The 20,319-nt window shown below is 39.7% G+C and overlaps 1 protein-coding gene across 6 annotated transcripts in view; it reads left to right on the top strand.

The window, feature by feature from the left end:
- Positions 1–20,319, top strand: part of Mpdz (multiple PDZ domain crumbs cell polarity complex component) — a 152,442-nt gene that overhangs the window by 8,377 nt on the left and 123,746 nt on the right. For all 6 annotated transcript variants that reach the window (XM_052176677.1, XM_052176679.1, XM_052176676.1 and 3 more), the window contains exons 2-3: positions 16,120–16,192; positions 18,481–18,647. In XM_052176677.1, the coding sequence (XP_052032637.1) occupies positions 16,177–16,192; positions 18,481–18,647 (183 nt within the window). In that variant the 5' untranslated portion in view covers positions 16,120–16,176. The remainder of the gene's footprint in view (positions 1–16,119; positions 16,193–18,480; positions 18,648–20,319) is intronic.

The raw sequence follows: 20,319 nt of genomic DNA, 5'->3' as shown, positions 1-20,319 counted from the left end.
GTGTATATTTTATTTTTTTAAAATCATTTTGTTAGGGTTATCTGTAATTCCATATAAAAACATGCAAGAGGAATATATAAGGCTTTCACCAGTAAAGGCATAATTTGCTGTTTGGATTAGTAATAGGTACTCTGTAAGTGTTTCAATTAAGACCATTGAATATACCAAGAAGTAGAGACAGGATGAACTGAAAATGTATTTTGTTCTAGATCAGGCCTTTCCAACAGAAAGGTAGGAGACATATTAATTATAAAGGCGTGTGTGTGTGTGTGTGTGTGTGTGTGTGTGTGTGTGTGTGTGTGCAGATGCAGATGCAGGTTCCTGTGTGTTCATGAAGAGGCCAGAAGTGGTCATCTGATCTTCTGGAACTGGAGTGACAGGCAGTTGCGAGCCAACTGATACAGATGCTGGGAAGAGAAACCTAGTGCTGTGCAAGAGCCACAAGTGCTCTTACCCAGAGCCATCCAAAAAGCATCGTTTAAAAAGTCTGAGGAGCCACACTAAAGAGAAATGCAAAAGTAGATGAAATTTATTTTAACAGCATATTGTCTTTAGTACAAAAAATATTATTTAATTACGCAATAAAATATCAACTACAGATGAAGTATTTGTCTTCCTTTTTTTTCCCCAAAAAGTCTCCACAGTCATTGCTATATTTTATACACAGAATATCATCATTTAGAATTTGCTATATTTCAGAAGCTAAATAGATATGCTGGCTCCTGGGTACCATGTTGGTAAACATAGCACTTTATTTAAATCATGCATCTGAGCTGTGAGGAAGATGCTGTCAAAAGACGTGGCTTCATTGTGCCTGGACAAAGTATTCCCCTGGCTGTACCGTCGATCCTTTCTTGGGTTGTTTTGTCTTTGGTCTTTCGAGAAAAGATATCAGTGCCAGGCTGGGGTTATCCTTCCTCAGCCTTATAAATGCTTGGAACACAGGCCTAGGCCACCTGCCTGTGGGTCAAATTTAGTCTTTGCGTGTTTGTTTCTACTTTCTGACAGTCCCCTTATTGAAAGTGTAACAGAAAACACTGCAAATAGTATTGTAATATCAGATGTGGTTTCTTTAGTGTTAGTAAAACACAGCAAATGAGTATAGTGAAGTGGTAGATGAGTTATTTAAGTAAAAAGGCATGCTTATTGAAAAAGCAAAAGAAAAAATTTTTTTCTGAGAGAAAAAGATCACTTGTCAAGGTAAACCCCAAGATTCCTAGAGAACTGCATTTGGCAGCTAAATACTGTAGTTTATCATGTTAGCAAATCAGTAATTAGGGCACTGAATTGATGCTAATTCATCTTGACATACCTAAAGTTCATGTTCAGGGTCATATTACCTTTTATTTTTAAATAAGTTTTTCCTTATCTGAACTACTTGGAACCTTGCCAGCAAGATACACATCACCTCCCTTTGCTGAATTTGATCCTAGCAGTCTTGGCTATGCAGGACTGAGCTTATTAGTGTAGGATTTAGGCAGATCATCTCTGCTCTCAGAGGAGTATAGGTTCTGTCTAGCAAGTGTTTAGTACTGACTGTTAGTACAGGTCATGGAAAATGCTTCCAGTGGTATTTGACCTTCTTCCTGGGTGTGCTTATGTAATTAAGAAGATCCAAAAGTAAATTTGCTTTGGTTTAGTGACCAAGATCATGGCAGATTTTCTCTCTTAGATCTTTTCTCTCTTAGATAGCATTTCATAGTATGTGAGCTTTACTCCATCTTGGAGCTTATGGGAATATTGCTTATTCTGGTAGTATTGTTAAATTTACCCTTTAGATAACTGACTTTAATTAGAGTACTTTGATTTCCCTTACTATTAATTATCAAGATTATCTCCTATTAGTATTTTTTAAAATTAATGCAAGAACCAAAGTTCTATCAAATGAATCATATTTGATATATGTATATATACACATATACATATATACACATACATACATATGGCAGTTGAACAGCGAACTCCCTCTTATGAACCACCTCCAAGTGCCCCACCCCCACTTCACATTGAGAAAGGTTATATAAATTGCTTAGGTTGGCCTTGAACTTCTGATCATCCCGAGTAATGGCGATTTGTGATTTGTGTCACCAGACCTGGCTTAATTGATTGTAAATACTGTGTTAACAGTACTAACTAGTGTTTGTTAGCAATCACCTGGCTTCTGGCTACCTTGTTGGTAAACATAGCACTTTAAATCTTGCATCTGAGCTGTGAGTTTATTGCTATCATTTATTGCTATCAAACTCCACCTAGTGTTTGATAGCAATAAATTTTTTATGAATCGGTCTGTTCAGCATGCTCCAGCATAAAGAGATTAATGGAGTTTTACCACTAGGATAATGCTTACATCTAGTATTATTTTTTCAAATATCTGTTTCTTTTGGATTTTAACCTCAGTTCTCCACTTCTTTTTATTAAAAACAGATTATTTTCTCATATACTAAATCCTGATTATAGTTTTCCCTCTCTCAATTTCTCCAGGTTTCTCCTCACCTCCCTTCTTTTTTGGGTCCACACCCTTTCGGACTCTCATTAGGAAAGAACAGGCTTCTAAGAGATAACAGTGCAACATAACAAAATAAAATATAAGATAAAGCAAAAGCCATAATATTAAAGTTGGAAAAGGCAAAGAAAAGAGCCCCAAGAGAAGGCACAAGAATCAGAGACTCACTCAGGAGTGTCATAAAAGAGCTAAACTGGGAGCTGTTGTGTATGTGCAGAGGCCCTTTTCTCCTGGGGTCTTCCATCCCCTCTGGTCTATGCACTCTTTATACCTCCTCTTCCACAGGTCCCCTGAGCTCTGAGGGGGATGGAGCAGACAGAGACATCCATTTAGAGCTGTGTGTTCCAAGGTCTGTTTGGCTGTCTGTCTGTCTCTATCTGTCTCTGTCTCCTTCCCTTCCTCTCTCCCTCCCTCTGCTTCATTCTAAACTCAGTTCTCAATTCTCTTCTTTCCCTTTGCCTTCTTCATTGGTCTTTATGTTGAGCCATCGATTTAGAGACCCCTGATTATCTACGTGATGTCCCCAAGTTATTTTCCTTCTTTAAGGAAAAAACCTTTTATGTGCACCAGTATTTTGACTGCATGTGTATATGTGCACACTATGTGTTTCTGGTACCCTTGGAGGTAGGAAAAAGGTGTTGGCTGTTCAGAAGCTGAGGCTATGCATGGTTTAGAACACTATGTAGGCCATGGGAACTGAATCCAGGACCTCTGCAAAAACAATGATTGCTCTTTACCACTTGAATAATTGGTTATTTGCACACATTCATGCAATGTCTCCTCTAGGTGTCATTCAGTGCATGTTTGTGTAGCGTTTGCTGTGTGCATTATTCAGCCCCTTTGTGAAGGTTTAGTCTGCTGTAGATACATCTCCAAAAGAAATAAGAAGCAGCTGATGACCAATTGTGCTTTGCTGCAATTTATCTTCTATCATTTGACATTTTCTAGGACCATTTCAAATTCAGTATGTCTATTAGGAAGACATTTCTAGCAGTCTAGGAAGATGTGAACCCCTCTTCTTTGCTGCTCTTCCTTCAGCTAACAACCTCACAGTATACCTAGTGCCTCAGAGGAACAGCTTTGAGAGTCACTCTGTTGATGATATTTACCTGTCTCCCCCCAGCCTCTGCTCCTGGATTTGACTGAGTCCTTTTGAGCTGTTGTGATGAAGGTGTCTGTCTTTCTGTTTTATTTTTGCTAGTCCTCCCCGACTCCCATCCTGGATTCCCAGTGGTTTTTTGCTTTGTTTTGTTTTTCTGTTGTGTGTTGTTGTAGCACCACTGTTACTTTTTTCTCTGGTAAATTATTTACCCCATTGCCAAAATTGTTTTTTTTTTAATATAAAATAAGTTATAAACTCTCTCATTTTGCAGCCTTCTGCCTGGTGTTCTCTGCTTTGCCTGCAGGGCAATTCCAGGCAGGTCTTATTACCTCACTGAGAGCTGTCACCATGCTGTCATGTGATCTTTTATATTCTTCATGATTTCTTGCCTTAGCAAGTATCCTTTCCTTAGCAAGAAATTCTGTTCCTTCTTTTGCATCCCTTCTTTTCCCTGTTCATCCTCCAGGGAGGGGTTGAGGTGTCTCACGTTCAGATTCCTATTGATTCCAGATGATAATGTTGGGTACTAGCACAACACAGTATGGTGCTGCTGGGCCATCCATTCTTCGGGCTCAGACGGTAGGCTTGTGTCCTTCTTCTCTGCCACTCTAGTGCTTTTGGTCGCCAGGCCAGGGAAATGAAGATTTCTATACAGTTTGGATATTCATCTTTAATTAAAAAGATTGAAATTAGATGTGAAAATATGTAAATACTGGTCCCTAAATTGTTTGTGAAGAAAAAGGAGATGCAAAATGTACACACGGGAAAGCAAGAGGCTTCAGAGAGGCTTAAAGGTCGGAAACATGAGAATTTACAAATGTACTGTGATGTTTAAGAATTATTCTGTTAGGAAAAGCTGTTAGAAGCAAAGCTTCATGCTTGATGGCACTGAACAATCCTGGTGTCTTATGTTATCTGTCCGTGAGGAGTGTGGCTAGCGTGCTTTGCTAGCATGTGCAAAGCCTGTGTGAAGACTCCTGATGCTGACATCTTGATAAGATGTAGATGCTCAGGAGACAAGCTTTTCAGTACACCTGTGGAGTATTTTCTTGGTTAGGTTAAACTGTGGTGGGAAGACCCATCTGAAAAGCAGGTGTCACCATTTCTTGGGTTTTGATCCCTCACTGTAGGAAAAAAAAAAGAGTGAACTGAGCACAGGCGTTGATGTTCTTTGCTTTCTGAGTCTGGGCAGAGGCGTTGATTGGCTCTTTGCTTTGTAAATTTCTAGCAATCATACCGTAGTCACCTGCTTCACACTCCTTTTGCTTTGGCTGTTTTGCCAGGATGAGATGGACCCTTGAGATGTGAACTGAAAGAAACCTTTCTCTCTTGAGTTGTCTTTTAGAGTATCTTGTCAAAACAATAGGAAAAGAAAGTTAGATTCTCTGTGTTAAATTGCAAAAAAAAAGAGGAGGAGGGGAGGGTGAGATGAAGTAATGGAGTCGTTTGAAGGAGAGTGGAACGCCTGGACTCTGGGCTTGGCTTGTTGCTAATTCTCCCGATCCTCGTATCTAGGAAGGTTTCAGTGTTTAGTTAATACTTGCTGAAATAATACAGTTGTCAGTTTTGGCCTTGTTAGTTTGTGTCAATGTCTACATTTCTAGGTTAATATGGATAATTTTATTTTGTGTTTGATTTTCTAAAACAACCAATAACATCAGTTTATTTTATATGATAAATATTGTAATAAAAATATCTGACACCTCTGTAACAGTTTTAGGTGCTGACTTATTTTCTTCTGACAGTCAAGCTGCACGCTCTGCTCCGTGTGCCTTCTGTGTTCTCCAGCTTACTTACCTTATCACAGGCTCTTCCTCCCACCTACCGTTGCTTTTCTGTGTCTTGCGGAAAATTCAGAGCTAAGCTAGATCCATTAATCTCTCTGGTTAATAACACTTTATGTGTTAGTGTTAGGACTAAACTGAATTTTGTAATTTGAAATTTGTCAGGTTAAGTTCTACTCTTTTCAACCCCCATGGGGCAGCGGATGACATTTTAGGACTGTAGGGAGTATAAAAAGCATTCCTAGCTGAGGAGATGACTCCGCGGATAAAGTACTTCATGCAAGAATGAGGAGTTTGCAGCCTCAGAACCTGTGCAAATGATCCAGGCAAGATTGGAGGTCTCCTTAGTCTGACAGCAGGGAGCCAGAGGCAGAACTGACTGGCTAGACTAATTGGGGGTCCATGAACTCTGGGCTCAGGTAGAGATCTTGCATCATTTTATACATATATAAATGTAATATATATGTATATATATGTATGTATATATATATATATATATATATATATAAATAAAGCAGAGATCTGTGAGGAATGATGGCTAATGTCAACTTCAGGCCTCAACACATAGGCACATATGCACTCTTACACACATGTGAAGACACACACACACACAGATACACAGACATAGACACACACACACACCATACTAGAACAAAAAAGAATTTTCAGTAAATGGGAAAGGTGTCATAAAAATCTTGTGCTTTGCCACATCAATAATAATGGGGTAGTTTGCTGTTCTTACTCCAGAAGTGAGTAACTGATTAAATTATGGACTTATTGTGATAGCTGTTGGAAATACAAAAATACAGACATTAACATACAGGTATCACATCGAATACAATTTAGTAATCAAAGTAGTTTTGTATGGCTCTTGCTTGTAGGCATTTGCAAATTAGCTATAGTTGACTTTACCAAGTGGTTAGGTCAACTCAAAGAGGACAATACTCCACCTAGGATCACATAATTAAGAAATTGAAGTGTTTATTCAAGAGAATTATCTAAAAAAGCAATTTTGAAACTTGGAAAGCCCAGCTACCTGAGCTGTTTAATCTAAAAGCATATAACTGTTGCTTGTCCTATATCATTACTGTTAGAAGCCAGAAGTGGAACTTGGTGCTGGGGACTTCCTTGCCTTTGGTCTGTGGCTTCCTAAGTTGGATCTATATACATGTTGGCTCTGTGGTTTATAGGCTGTCAGCATGGGAAAAACACTGACTTCCTGACCCTCTGTCTTACCTGAAAACAGGAGGCTCTAATGGCATCTGTAAAGACTGCATATCATCAGCTCAAGGGAACAGGGACATATGATACGTATTTCACAGATCATTCAGTTGTATACAGTAAAAAGCATGTTCATACTGTTTTGTTTTCAGGAAGAGTCATTATTACAGTGGATGTAATGGCAAGTAGTACTTAGGCACAATTCTGTTGCAAGTAATACTTAGACACAAATACATTTGTGTGTTTTTCAAGGCAGGTTTCTCTGTGGCAGGCCCTGGCTAACCTGGAGCTCTCCATGTAGACTAAGCTGGCTTCAAACCCAGAGTTCTACCTGCCTCTGCCTCCCAAGCACTGGGACCAATGGTCTGCAGCACCATGTCACGCCCTGCAAGATGCAATCGTATTAGCTGCTGTTAGTGAAAAGCATATTTTAAAAGCTTCAAATAGATGGATTGCTGCTTTCATTTGTAGATTACAGCTCTACCTTCATTTTAGATATTTCATTGGTAATAGGTTTAAGGGAGTATTTGATGGTAGATTGTATCTGAGGAACAGGATTACTTTTTCTCAATCAGAAAAATTATGCAGAATATGACCAATGAATATGATCTTTCCTCCTTATTTCCAATTTTCCATTTGAAAATTCATCTGTAGTCAAATTAATTTTAAATGAGTTTTGCTGTTTTATTATGTAAAGTCTTCATATGTGCATTTTATTATCTAGAGGAATGTAATGATGGATACCGGTAAAATCTCCAGGGTTGTGCTGCTCTGTCTATAAAATCTGGTGTTACCAGGCTTTGAGATAAAATTTAGAGATTTTACTATTTTAAAATAATTCATCATTAAAGTTGTGAAAGAAAGCGTTGCTACACCCGCTGGATTTAAGGGTTTTGAAGTGCTCCTTGGAAACCTCTGTGAAGAATGGCCTTAGAAAGTGAGGGTTAGCTCACTCGAAACTGCACAGCTCCTTCACAGTCCCTGCTTTTCTCTGAACAGACCTGGAACTCACCCAGGGCTCCCAAGCCGTTAGTCTCCACAAGCATAGCACCGGAGAGAAAATGGCCACATTAACCATAGCTCTGATGTGTTGTTTTCTTGCCAGACAACTTCTGATCAGAAATATGAGCCTGTTTTTCTTGAGTTAACTTGCAAACTTTCTCTTTACTCCTATCCAGATTCAGCAAAGGGAAATCATGGAAGCCACAAACTGAATTTAGAAGCGCTGATTGATGAGGAAGGATAAAAATATTTAATTACGTGCAGTGTTTTATAGATCGGGGTAACTACGTAGGCGATAGGATAGAGGACACCCTTGATGATTTCTGTAGGAAAGATTCAAGAACTGGAGAAACACTTGGGAAAATAATGGACAGTGTTCGGAACAGATTTAACTCAAGAGCTAGAAAGAACCACAGAAAATGATATTGGAAGTCATATAAACTTGAGGTCGTTAGCGAGACCCTTGCCTCTCCCCTGTCCTAATTCCGTAGTGTTTTTCAGTGAAGTTTGTCTCTCTTCTCTACCTGTTAGAACTCCACTGAGGAATGTCTCTGTCAGAGTTGACAAAGCCACATATTGTTCTGCCTCAGGATTGGCTCTCCCATCTCACCAACTCAAAGGAAATCCTGTGACTGAGTAGGCAGCCAAGGAGTGACAGACATCTCCAGTACCAGCCCCTCCTCCTGCAGCTGTGAACCCTTGCAGACGACTGCTAGCTATGGTTCTGTGTCCATGGGATGCTGAGTCTCCATGCGTTTTATAAGCACCAAGGACACAATGTGCTCAGGCTCTTGGGGGAATTGCCTTGTTCCAGGCAGGCAAAAGGACACACAGCAAGCGCCAGAAGTAATTCTCTAGAGAGCTAATTTCCAGTATAGGAATTACACCTGAGGATTCTGTGCTACAGAGTTTATCCTTCTGTGGGTTTGAGGTCTCCCAAGAAAACAGTGCCAGAAGTAAGTTGTTTGTGGGTTCCTGGCCAGATCTGGAATCTCCTCATATTGATGTGTTAATTTGTCAGAGGCACCCTTGGAGGAATCCCTCTGCCTAGTTCTGTCCAAGAAATGTGTGGCATCTGGTATCTTGGCCTTTAACACTGAAAATGTGGTACTTAACAGGGGCAAACTGCCCAACAGTCCAAATTCCTTTGACTTTCACTAGGGAGTAAGAGAACAGTAGAGAGTAAATCTCCATTAGAAGCACCATTTCCTGAGTCAATATGCTGAGGGGAGTTGACTCTGGAGATGGGTCCTGTCATCTAGTCATGTGGGTGAAAAACAAGAGACAAGTGCTAAAGACAAGGTATCAGAACCAAATTTTAATGTTTATTTTGGCTACTTCACAACAACAACCACCTGATGAATGTGGAGAAGGGAAGGCATAAAATAATAGAATAACAAAAGCAGATTTGATTTATATAGTACTCTTTCAAAAGGTTCTACCAGCTTGATAGTTGAAGGATAGCAACAGCTCTAAGCCACAGACTTAGAATCCACTGGTTTATGTGGACCAACCAACCCACTGAGCATATGTCTCTCAGCTGCATGTGTCTTGAAGTTTTTTCCAACTAGAATTGACATCAGAATAGATTACAGGAAGAGAATAAAAGAATTTAACTGAAAAAATTACAAATTATAATTTAAATGTGTAATCAGGAAGTAGATACAAGTCTATAAAAACAGTATTTTGTGTTTCAGGGTTTCTGTAATGTAAAGGAAACACAGACATTTTTGTTTTGAAAATTAAAACAAAGTTAATGAATGTGTGTTAGGTTGAATGTATTTGTTGTACAGATATATCCATAACTAATAAAATGCTTAAACTTTAATTTTTCCATGTATTTGTCATCTCCACAGGATCTTTGCCCCTCTAAAAATAGGGGAAGTTTTAAAACCAAGGATATGAATAACAGAAGGAATCCTAAGAAATGAAAAGAAATAATACCATTGTTATTTTTTTAGTCTTTTTATTGGATATTTTATGTATTCGTATTTAAAATATTATCCCCTTTCCTGGTTTCTCCTCTGGATCCCCCTCTCCCATGCCCCTCTCCCTGCTTCCATGAGGGTGCTCCCCCTCCCACCCACCCTCCCACCCATACACTATCATCTCACTGCCCTGGCATTCCCCTACACTTAGGAATGAAGCCTTCATAGGACCAAGGGCCTATCCTTGATGTCAGTCAGGGCCATCCTCTGCTACATATGTAGCTGGAGCCATGGGTCCCTCCATGTGTTCTCTTTGGTTGGTGGTTTAGTCCCTGGGAGCTCTGGGGAGTCTGGTTGGTTGATATTATTGTTCTTCCTATGGGGTTGCAAAGGGTCAGCTCCTTCAGTCCTTTCTCTAACTCCTCTATTGGGGACACTGTGCTAAGTCCAATGGTTGGTTGCAAGCATCTACCTCTGTATTTGTCAAGCTCTGGCAAAGCCTCTCAAGAGATAGCTATAACAGGCTCCTGTCAGCAAGCACTTCTTGGCATCTGCAATAGTGTTTGGGTTTGGTGTCTGTATATGGGATGGATCCCCAGGTGGGGAAATCCCTAGATGACCTTTCCTTCAGTCTCTGCTCTACATTTTGTCCCTGTATTTCCTTTAGACAGGAGCCCTTGGACATAGTACTACCTGAGGACTCAGCTATACCACTCCTGGGCATATACCCAGAAGATGCTCCAACATATAACAGGGACACATGCTCCACTATGTTCATAGCAGCCTTATTTACAATAGCCAGAAGCTGGAAAGATCCCAGATAGCCTTCAAAATAGGAATGGATACAGAAAATGTGGTACATTTACACAATGGAGTACTACGCAGCTATTAAAAACAATGACTTCATGAAATTCTTAGGTAAATGGATGGAACTAGAAAATATCATCCTTAGTGAAGTAACTCAGTCACAAAGAACATACATGGTATGCACTCACTGATGAGTGGATATTAGCCCAGAAGCTCAGAATACCTAGATACAATTCACAGACCACATGATGCTCAAGAAGAAGGAAGACCAAAGTGTGGATGCTCCAGTTCTTAGAAGGGGGAACAAAATACTCATGGGAGGGAGAGGGTGGGAGGGACTTGGGAGGAGAGGGGGTGATATACAGAGGGTCAGGAATTTGAACAGAGGTGTATAGCAATGGGGGATGGGAAACAGGTTAGCCACCAGCAAGTCCCAGATACCAGGAAAGTAAGAGGCTCCCAGGACCCAACAGGGCTGTGATTAGCTGAAATGCCCAACAAAGGGGAGGAAGAATCGGAAGAGACTATATCCAGAGGTTAGACAAGGTCCCCTGTTGGGGGATGGGGCCACCTACTCATCTGCAAATTCTTAATACCATTGTTATTTAAATTTCCTTCCTTCCTTCCTTCCTTCCTTCCTTCCTTCCTTCCTTCCTTCCTTCCTTCCTTCCTTCCTTCCTTCCTTCCTTCCTTCCTTCTTTCTTTCTTTCTTTCTTTCTTTCTTTCTTTCTTTCTTTCTTTCTTTCTTTCTTTCTTTCTTTCTTTCTTTCTTTCTTTTTCTTTTTTTTGAGACAGGGTTTCTCTGTATAGCCCTGGCTGTCCTGGAACTCACTTGGTAAGCCAGGCTGGTCTCAAACTCAGAGATCTGCCCACCTCTGCTTCCTGAGAGCTGGGATTAAAGGTGTGAGCCACTGCCACCTGGCACAAACTTCTTTAGAGCATGTGGCTTCTCAGTTAAAGCAATGGTTTCTGCTTGTTAGCTTGTGAGCTTGTTCTGGATTTTGGAAAGTTCAGAGACTAGCAGGGTATACACATTCTGGTGAGGGCTTGTCTTGGATTGTTGATAATCACCTTCGGGCTGTTTCCTAATATAGTCCTTCTCCATACATTTAGAGAGATTGCTTTTTATCAAGGCCACCAGTGTTACCATATTAGACTTAACTGTTCTGACCAGATCAAACCTGAATTGCCCTGGCTCCAAAATCAGCCAATAGGGGGATTTCAGTTCGGTCCCTAGCAATACCCAAAGGGACTGGAACTATTCAGCCATCACTTTTGACCAGAGCACATCATTATTTCCAGAGTGGGGTGCCACTGACCTAGCCCCTTGGGTTATGTTCTCTGTTTTAATGACTGGTCTTTGTTTTAGTGACTTTGGTTATCTCCTAGGAACTTGCCTAATAATACAAATTATCATAGGCTTGTTTCTAGCTATACACTATACATCAGACACAGTAGCAGTAGCAAGTATCTGCCGAGATGTAAATGATAGATGACTAATCCACTATTTACACACAGACAGGACCTCCTTTTATGTTTATTCCTTCAGGTAGGACGAGCTATGTACTGTGGATCGTGTCTGTGGTAACACACGGAGGAGTGCTGTACTTGCTTTCACTTGTGTGCTAGGTATGCTTGTTACTGATTCTTGATCTCTTTTTCACTCTCATTTATTTTTACTTTCTTCCGTATTTTGAGCATTCCTCTTCCACGATCTCATTTCCAGTTTCACTTGCATTTTACACATCTTTTATACCATTTCAGAATTTATCTACCTGAACTAAAGTCTGATCATATCACATACTTGAACAAAATAAACTTTAAATAGACTTCAAACTTTTCTATTCTGGTTCCTTAGTCTTTTGGAGTTTCCTTATCCCCAGCCTTATCATGTCTGACAGAGGTAAGAAAGGTCTATATGCAGAAGGTGCCATGTATACTGCCTTTCCTTAGGGAGCACCACAGGGAGCACTCACCATCAGCTCATTGTGGCCTTGGGATCACCCCTTTACATTTCTGTAGTTTTCTTTTTGTTGTTGCTTATTACTGTGTCTTCCATTATACTGTCCTCATTTCTCTGTTTCTGCCACTTGACAACATACCAGTCATGTGAGCACACTGTGGCTGAATTAGTAAAAACCAAAACTTTCCTCTCATCTTGAAGTTGGTATTCTCATTTTTGAGAGATAAGGTAAACTCACAGCCCTACAAAGGTAGCACAAGTTTATCAATAGGAGATAATATTGATTAGTATGTGAACTATTTTATGAAGTTACATGTCTTTGACTTTGGAGTAAGTTTTAGAATTAATAAATTCTGCACTTATTATAGGAATCCAGAAAGATTTATAACTGTGAACATCAAAATAAAACTTACCTTCAGGAACATTTTGATCAGGGCCTAGAAAATGAGGGGGACCGTTCAAAGGAGGAGATGCTAGTCAAAGTCTGCTTGCACCTACCAGACAGCCATGGTGCAGGTAGATGCCACGCTGTGTCCCTGCTCTGGAGATAACAGTTTAGTAGTGCTATCCCAAAGTAGGAATTATAAATGAATGGAGATTATATCCTGGCTTTTGTCTGCTAGCTTCAGGAAGTGCTGGGGCAGCTGTGAAGGGGACAGAAGCCAAATTTCTATGTAGTGACAGGTGCAGAGCTACCTTGATGGGCCACAAAACCAGAGCAATGAGCTTTTACTATTTTATATTTGCTTATGCTTTAGTAAGAATTGAGTATAATAACTATGGAAGTGTGAACATTTCCTGCAGCTCCTCCTCCGAATTATTTCTATCTGTGCTGGTGAGATGGCTTTTGTTTCGGGGCCATCAATTTGATACAAACTAGGGACAATATGGGAAGAAGGACCTCAGATGTAAAATGCCTTTGTCAGACTGGTCTGTAGCAAGCCTGCTTGTTTGTTTGCTTGATGATCCCTGTGAGAGGGCCCAGCCTACTGTGGGTGAGGCCATTCATGGGCAGGTGGTCCTGGACTGTGTAAGAGCCAGCTGAGTGAGCTGTGAAGAGAAAACCAGCTGGCAGCATCCCTCCATGGCCTCAGTTTCAGTTCTGCCCAGACTTTCCTTCATGACGGACTATGACCTACAAAATGAAGTAAACCCTTTCTCTCCAGATTATGTTTGGTCATGGTATTTTCACAGCAAATAGAAAGCAAACTAAAGTGCTAGAGCAAAGCATTTGTTTTGTTGTTTTGTTTACTAGTTGCTGTGAGATCTGCGTACTCAGAATGATTTGCTATGTGAAGCGCTGATTCTGTGCTTTGTAGTTGTGCGCCTGCATACTTCCAGAACGGCTTGCCAGAGAGCAAGATGGCCAGTTAGTGCTTGCTCCTCAATAAAACCAAATACTCAGTTTATCTCATTCCTTGCCAAAAAAAAAAAAAAAATAGTGTTTTCAATGCATTGCTGGGCAATGAAATGGTCACAGGGAAAGTCTTCAGAGAGTTATGAAGGGTCAGAGAATTATCATTATCATAAACATTAACAGAAAGTATACAGGCCTAAGAGTATAAATGATATTTTAGTTTTGCTCTTCCTAAGCAGATACAGAGATAATAGGATAAAATGATCAATTAAATTTGAATTTTAGATATATTCCTAATTAGATTTTAGTATAAATATCACTGAAGTATTACAGGAGATATATACTAAGAAATTAGTCATTTTTCCTGTAGCTCAAATTTGAGTAGGTATTATGTTTATATTTGTTCAGTCTGGATGTGCTCAGTTAAGGTGCAAGTCTAAAGAAGAATGCAGCACTCCACGCTTCCTTCTCCCCTCTGGCCTGACCATAGTTCACGGTGAGCATTGCTGTAAAATCCCTGGAAATACATTTTTTTATAAATATGCAGTTTTATGGTTCTTAAAAGTATATATCTATTAATCTTGACCTACAATGCATTTTATATCCTCTTATTTTATAGAGGTAGTTGCAACTTAACACAGCATCTTGCATATTTTCTTTTAAAATCAATACCTCTACCATATAATTTTATTTTTTAGGCAATATAGAAAATAGGTTATAGAAGATGATTTCAATGATTCATATTTCATATCTTGGTAGGCTGAGGGAATTGGATTAAGAGCTTGAGGACTACATAATGAGGTTAAGGTCAGCCTGGGCTGCATAGGGAGCCCTGTGTATATAAGTAGGGGCAGTATGATAGAGTCAGAGGACATTTCAAGTCCAGCTTCCCCCACTTAAGGGCTCTGTGACTTTGTGATGATCTTGCTCGTTCGTTGTCTGGAAGATGGTAGAACACTCTGTAGGACCCTGAAGGAGAGCATTGTCAGGCACTGGAGAAACATTATTTCAGACACAATGAGGATCCTGTCTTCAAGACGTGTCTTGCCAATTCGAAACCCACTGAGTGATGATTAATGTGCCCTATACTTCAGACTGTTTGATTATTAAAATAGACATTAGATTTATTTATATAGAATCTGATGGTGCTATGACCACAAATAGAACTTATAGATGGTTGCTAGTGGGTAGCCATTACTTCTGTGGGTCTCTCTCTGTTGGGGAATTTAGTCTGAAATGCAACAGCTACATTTTTAACACTAATACACACAGGTGTACTTTATCTTGAGGAGTTTTTATAATTATTGCATTTTAAAATTTATTTGTTTTAAATATATGAACATCACATAAGATGAATGTTATCTTTCTTTGACAGGACTTCTGATGGGTTCTAAAAATACATAGAACCAACTGGATCAGATTATATGGGCAGTTGGTTGTATTGAATGTCTATACCAGTCTACCTAATTTTAGACTTTATTTAGACTGAATATAGTTTTTTTTTTCCATTGGTGTAATCTTTATAGGTGTGCTGGTTAGTTATTAGTTGTTGTGCTTTTAATCAACTTTACATAACCAAGAGTCATCTAGGAAGTGGAAGCCTCAATTGAGAAAATGCTTCCAGTGGATTGGCTTGTATGTATGTCTCTGGGGCCTTTTCTTCATTAATAATTGATGTGCGAGGTTCTAGCCCACTGTGGACTGTGCTACCCCTGGGCAGATGGTCTTGGGTTGTATAAAAAAGCAAGTTGAGTGGGTCTTAAGAGCAAGACAGTAAGCATGATTCTTCCATGTATCCTACTTGCTGTGCCCAAGTCCTGCTTTAGGTTATGATCTGCACAGTCCTTCAGTGATGGATCATGTTGGGGATGTGTAAACCTAATAAACCCTGTTCTTCCCTAGTAAGTTATGGTCAGTGTATAATCACAGCAACAAAGAACAAAGTAGGAGAGAAATTGCCAGTGCTTACATGGCAATTTTAACATTGAAAAGGAGAAAAAGTTTGTGAGATAAAATTTTCTCTGTTGAGGAGCAGCATTTTGTAACATTTGAAGTGTGCTCTCTGGAGCCAGATGGTGTGTGCTGAGATCTCCACCTCCTACTTACTGGTGATGTCACCTGAGACAAGGGACTTATCTTTGGTCTGTTTCCTCTGGTAGGTGAGTGGACAGTGAGGATTAGGAGACTAGTGAAGACAGTGCGCTCTGACGCTGCCCAGCGTGCTGTAATTGCACTGGACAACTCTTCCAGTCACCTCCCTATCACCTTCCAGCCTTTCCCTTCCGACGTCTGAACATTACCTGTTACTATTGTAGTGATTGGGAACATTTTAAAATCATTTCTTTGCTTTTCTTTCCATTTTAATAAAAAGAATTTTAAAAGCACCAAGCACTTTTCAGACTTTGGATTTTATTAAAACATAATGACTCCATTTTATTTCCGTTCTTCACAGAGTCTCCTTTTATTTGGTGTTTGGCATCATTGTAGAGTATACTGAACCTTGAAGAAGATGTTGGAAACCATAGGTGAGACTTCTCTTTTCTCCCTGTTTTTGTCAGAAATGAGCATGCATCTGCTGCTTTTTCAGTATGCTATTCTTTGTATAGTCATGTAAATTTCTTATCCAGTGACATTGAACTAGGTAGTGGATTTCTATATTTGTGCAATTTTGTATACATTGTTATAAAAAATCATTCAACATAAATATATGGGAGGATCTACAAATTATGCTTAATAAGATTAATAGAAGCCATATTCTTTTATGAATCCATTTATGGCTTTTGGGTGTCACTAGAAATCTGAACAGTAATTTAATACTAAAACAGGATTGTTATTGTCACTTGCATTTGTGTAGGTTAAGTGCTGCCCAGTAGGGCAGTAATTGTACCTCAAATCCCATTTAAAATAGTTTAATTTCTGCATCAGATAACTTTGCCTGAGAGATCAGATTACTACTTATGTGTTACAACACTCTTTCCCAGGCTGCAGTGTGGGACAGCGTTTTAGAGACAACTGATTGTAGAAAGCTGTGTCAGGTGTGGCACACACTGCAGACTCTCACATGTCAGCACTCTGCCTTCTCCAGGTAGCTCTGGGAGCCTGAGGACTGAGGGGTATATACAGGTCACTCTGACACCTCAGTAGTTGCCAGCTTTGAGGCAATGGGAACAATAAAAGGAAAATGAGCTGTTGTGACATTTGACTTCTGACTCCATTCCTACTCTGATCATAAAATTCTGTGTGGATACATAATCTATGTCTCATTCTGTATTGAGGTCTTAGGCCATAAAAACTTCCTTACTGTTACCACATAGGGAAGTTCCTTAGAATGCGGGAAAAGGAAAGGGAAAGTGTGAGTTCCCTTAAAACACTGCTTTCTGGGTTTCGTTCTGTTAGCAGTTAAGTAGCTGGAGAATTGATGTGCATATTAGTAATAGACTTGTGTTCTGATTTACTGTGGAAAAAATGGTACGGGGAAAAAACAGTTTTCATGTGTATCTTTATCAATCTTTGCTTAGAATTTCTGAAAGAATTTTAGTTTGTTTGCGTGTATATACTCATGATCAGTATGATTTTATATTTAGTTACCCAGTATCTGTGGAAATGCCACATGTTGTTCCATAAGCACTGTCCCTGGTGATGATCCCCTCTTTTCCAATTACTGTAATATACATGTAATATTGCGTGTAATGTATATGCAGTAGATGTATATGCTGTCATCGTGACTGTGTTAGGACATATTTGAAGAATCTCCATTTGATAAAAAACAAATTTGGCTTATAAAGTGTAAGAACCTGTGTTTGTGCAATTCAGGGATGTGTTGAAGTGCACTGGCAGAAGCATGTATGTAAGGTGCTGGGACTATCAGAGCATTGTCAGTGTGCTCCCTGTCATAAGATGCCTGATTTGTAAGACACCTAATAGTGATCTGAGTTATATTGGTTTAATATGCTATTTAATTTTAGGGTAAAACATTCCAATGGGGTTGAAATAGTGCTTTGAAATGTCCATTATTTAATATTCCTAAGTTATCTAGTGTAGAATACTTAATTTTTTAGTACATGGAATCACTATATTTTGGAGGTGATTCATCACTCACAGCCACATCGACTTATTAATGGGTTAATTATCCATTTATTATATATAAATACAATTTTGTTTATCTTTTTTTTTAAAAGAAGAGATCAGATTTTTAAGACCATCCAGGGCTGTCTGCGATTTTCACAGGAGCTGGAAACATTTAGCACCGTTCAGTTACACATTGTTTGCATCAGTGTCTGTGACTTTACAACTGTTCACTTACGCATGTGCTGTACCCTGGTCCTGCTTTTAAATGAACTTCACTGTAAGGAACTGAAAGGTACATAGTGACAGATTTTAGTCCTTTAGGTCCTAAGTCTAACCAAGCAGCTGGATTCTTCTGAAGCATGTGTAAATATGCTATTTAATTTTGAGAAAAAAGTATTTAAAGTCTTTTTTGGGGGAGGGGGAGTTTTGGGACAGGGTTTCTCTGTATAGCCCTGGCTGTCCTGGAACTCACCCTGTAGACCAGGCTGGCCTCGAACTCAGAAATCCGCCTGCCTTTGCCTCTCAGAGTGCGCCACCACTGCTCGGCTTGCATTTAAAGTCTTAAAAGAGTGTCCTTAAACTAAATTAAAAATATATATTTTTTTATAGCATCACACTCAGTTCACATGTGACAACGCTGTGCACTTTGTGAGATTACTTTTAGGTTTCTGAAGGTGTAAAAGTCTTCATAGATGTCCCAAGTCTTTTGTATTCTGTTATTGACTTATGCTTCTCTTTGGAATAGACAAAACTCGGGCCCTGCAGGCAGCAGAGCGCTTGCAGAGCAAACTGGAGGAGCGCGGGGATGTGGCTAACGGAGACAAGCTGAGCCTCCTGAAGTCCGTCCTGCAGAGTCCACTCTTCAGTCAGATCCTGAGCCTTCAGACATCACTCCAGCAGCTGAAAGACCAGGTAGGATGGCGTCACCGCAGAGGCCCTCATGGCGTGCTAGAGATCTCATGACAAAAGGCTCCTGCTTTTCCACAGGCTGACTTCTCTCTGCGTTAATAAATAATGAAGTCATTTAAACCAACAGACATTCAGGCTCGCGGTGCCTAGTTCCTGCTGGTTATTTTTGTCCCCGCTGTTGCGGATGGTATGACATTATGTTGAAAGCTCGTGTGGATGCTTAGACAAGAGCTCCTGCAGGAGGAAGGCTGCTGAGAATGTTTGGGCTGGGCAGCTGCACTCTTGGTTTTCACCATCACCGGCCCCGTTGTGCATGTAATCCTGCTCATTCAGATGCTGACGTTCAGTACAGCTACAGAGTTTGAGAGTAGCATGAATTTGTATGTTTAATCATGTGTGTGAGGAAGGGAAGTCACCTCTGTTTTGACAGTGAAAGGATAATTACATTGTCATCAGCTAGAGGAACTGCAATTCTCACTTCTTAAAGAGTGTGCAAGTAGCACTTGCTGCCGTGGCAGCATCAGATGGTGACAAACATTAGGATTTCTAAATGTAACACCATGTTTTATTCCCTGTAAAAATTATGAACATTAAAAAGTTTGAACATTTATATTAAAACTGAAAGCATATCACATGACAGAATGAAAACCAAAGTCAGATGTTCTTTGAACTTACTTAATTTAATCACCATTTCGCAGGTTTTAAAAATGTTTTTAAAACAGTTCTTATCCTCTCAAGGTTTGAAGTCAATTTAATTATGTTCTCATGTTTTTGTAATTAATTTAATGGTTATGGATGACTTGCTAGCAAATATTCTGCCTTAAAAGGATAAAAATGAAACTTAAAAACTAGTTTCATAACTCAGTGAATGAGCATTTCTAATGGGATGGATATTCCAGATGCCAACAGATAATAGAGGAGTGTTCTTAGTGTTCTCCAGCCAGATTCCCATGTGCCTCTGCAATTCCCCATAAATAAAAAGAAGACTCTTCAGAAATATGTGTCTGTTGGGCTGAGGAGACAGCACAGTCAACAGAGTGTCCCCATCCCTAGAACCTTCTTAGAACAAACAGACATGTGAAAACAACTCCACGCTGGGTATCGCAGTGCTGAGGGAGAGAAACCAACGGCACTCACAGGCACAGACACCTGCACATAGGCCGCACAGGCACACACACCCACAAGCTAATTTTTCTGTAGGAAGTTTCATCTTAATGATTTAAAAAGCCATGGTTGTGAATTTAAAAGATAGTTTTTGTTGTGTGTTTGCGTGTTTCTCTTCTTGATAAGTTACTGGAAAGCCTGGATTTCAATATTGATGGACTAGCAGCCTTTTGGAGAAACCAGTGTCTAGAATATAGGCATAAATATTACCACATGATGTTACCAATCATGTTTTATAATAAATATTACCAAAGTATGTTTTGTTTTCAAGAGTGAGCAGAAGTCTTCTTTGTGTAGTGTGTGAACATGTAGTTTTCATGACAGGAAAATTAAGTTATATGCCAAGTTTGTTAAAATACATTAGTAGTCTGCTTAAGCAGAGTAGCTGGATCTTTCCCTGTCAGGCAGCCTTCTGCAGGGAAGAGGATTTGTGTCTACTGCGTCCAGTGAAAGGACACAGATGGCCTACATGTTACACTGCTTCTGTTGCTTCCAAGTGGAAACAGGATAT

Source organism: Apodemus sylvaticus, chromosome 3 (genome assembly GCF_947179515.1).
Source record: "Apodemus sylvaticus chromosome 3, mApoSyl1.1, whole genome shotgun sequence".
In the NCBI taxonomy this organism is placed as follows: domain Eukaryota; kingdom Metazoa; phylum Chordata; class Mammalia; order Rodentia; family Muridae; genus Apodemus; species Apodemus sylvaticus.
This window is presented reverse-complemented; position numbering and strand designations above follow the sequence as displayed.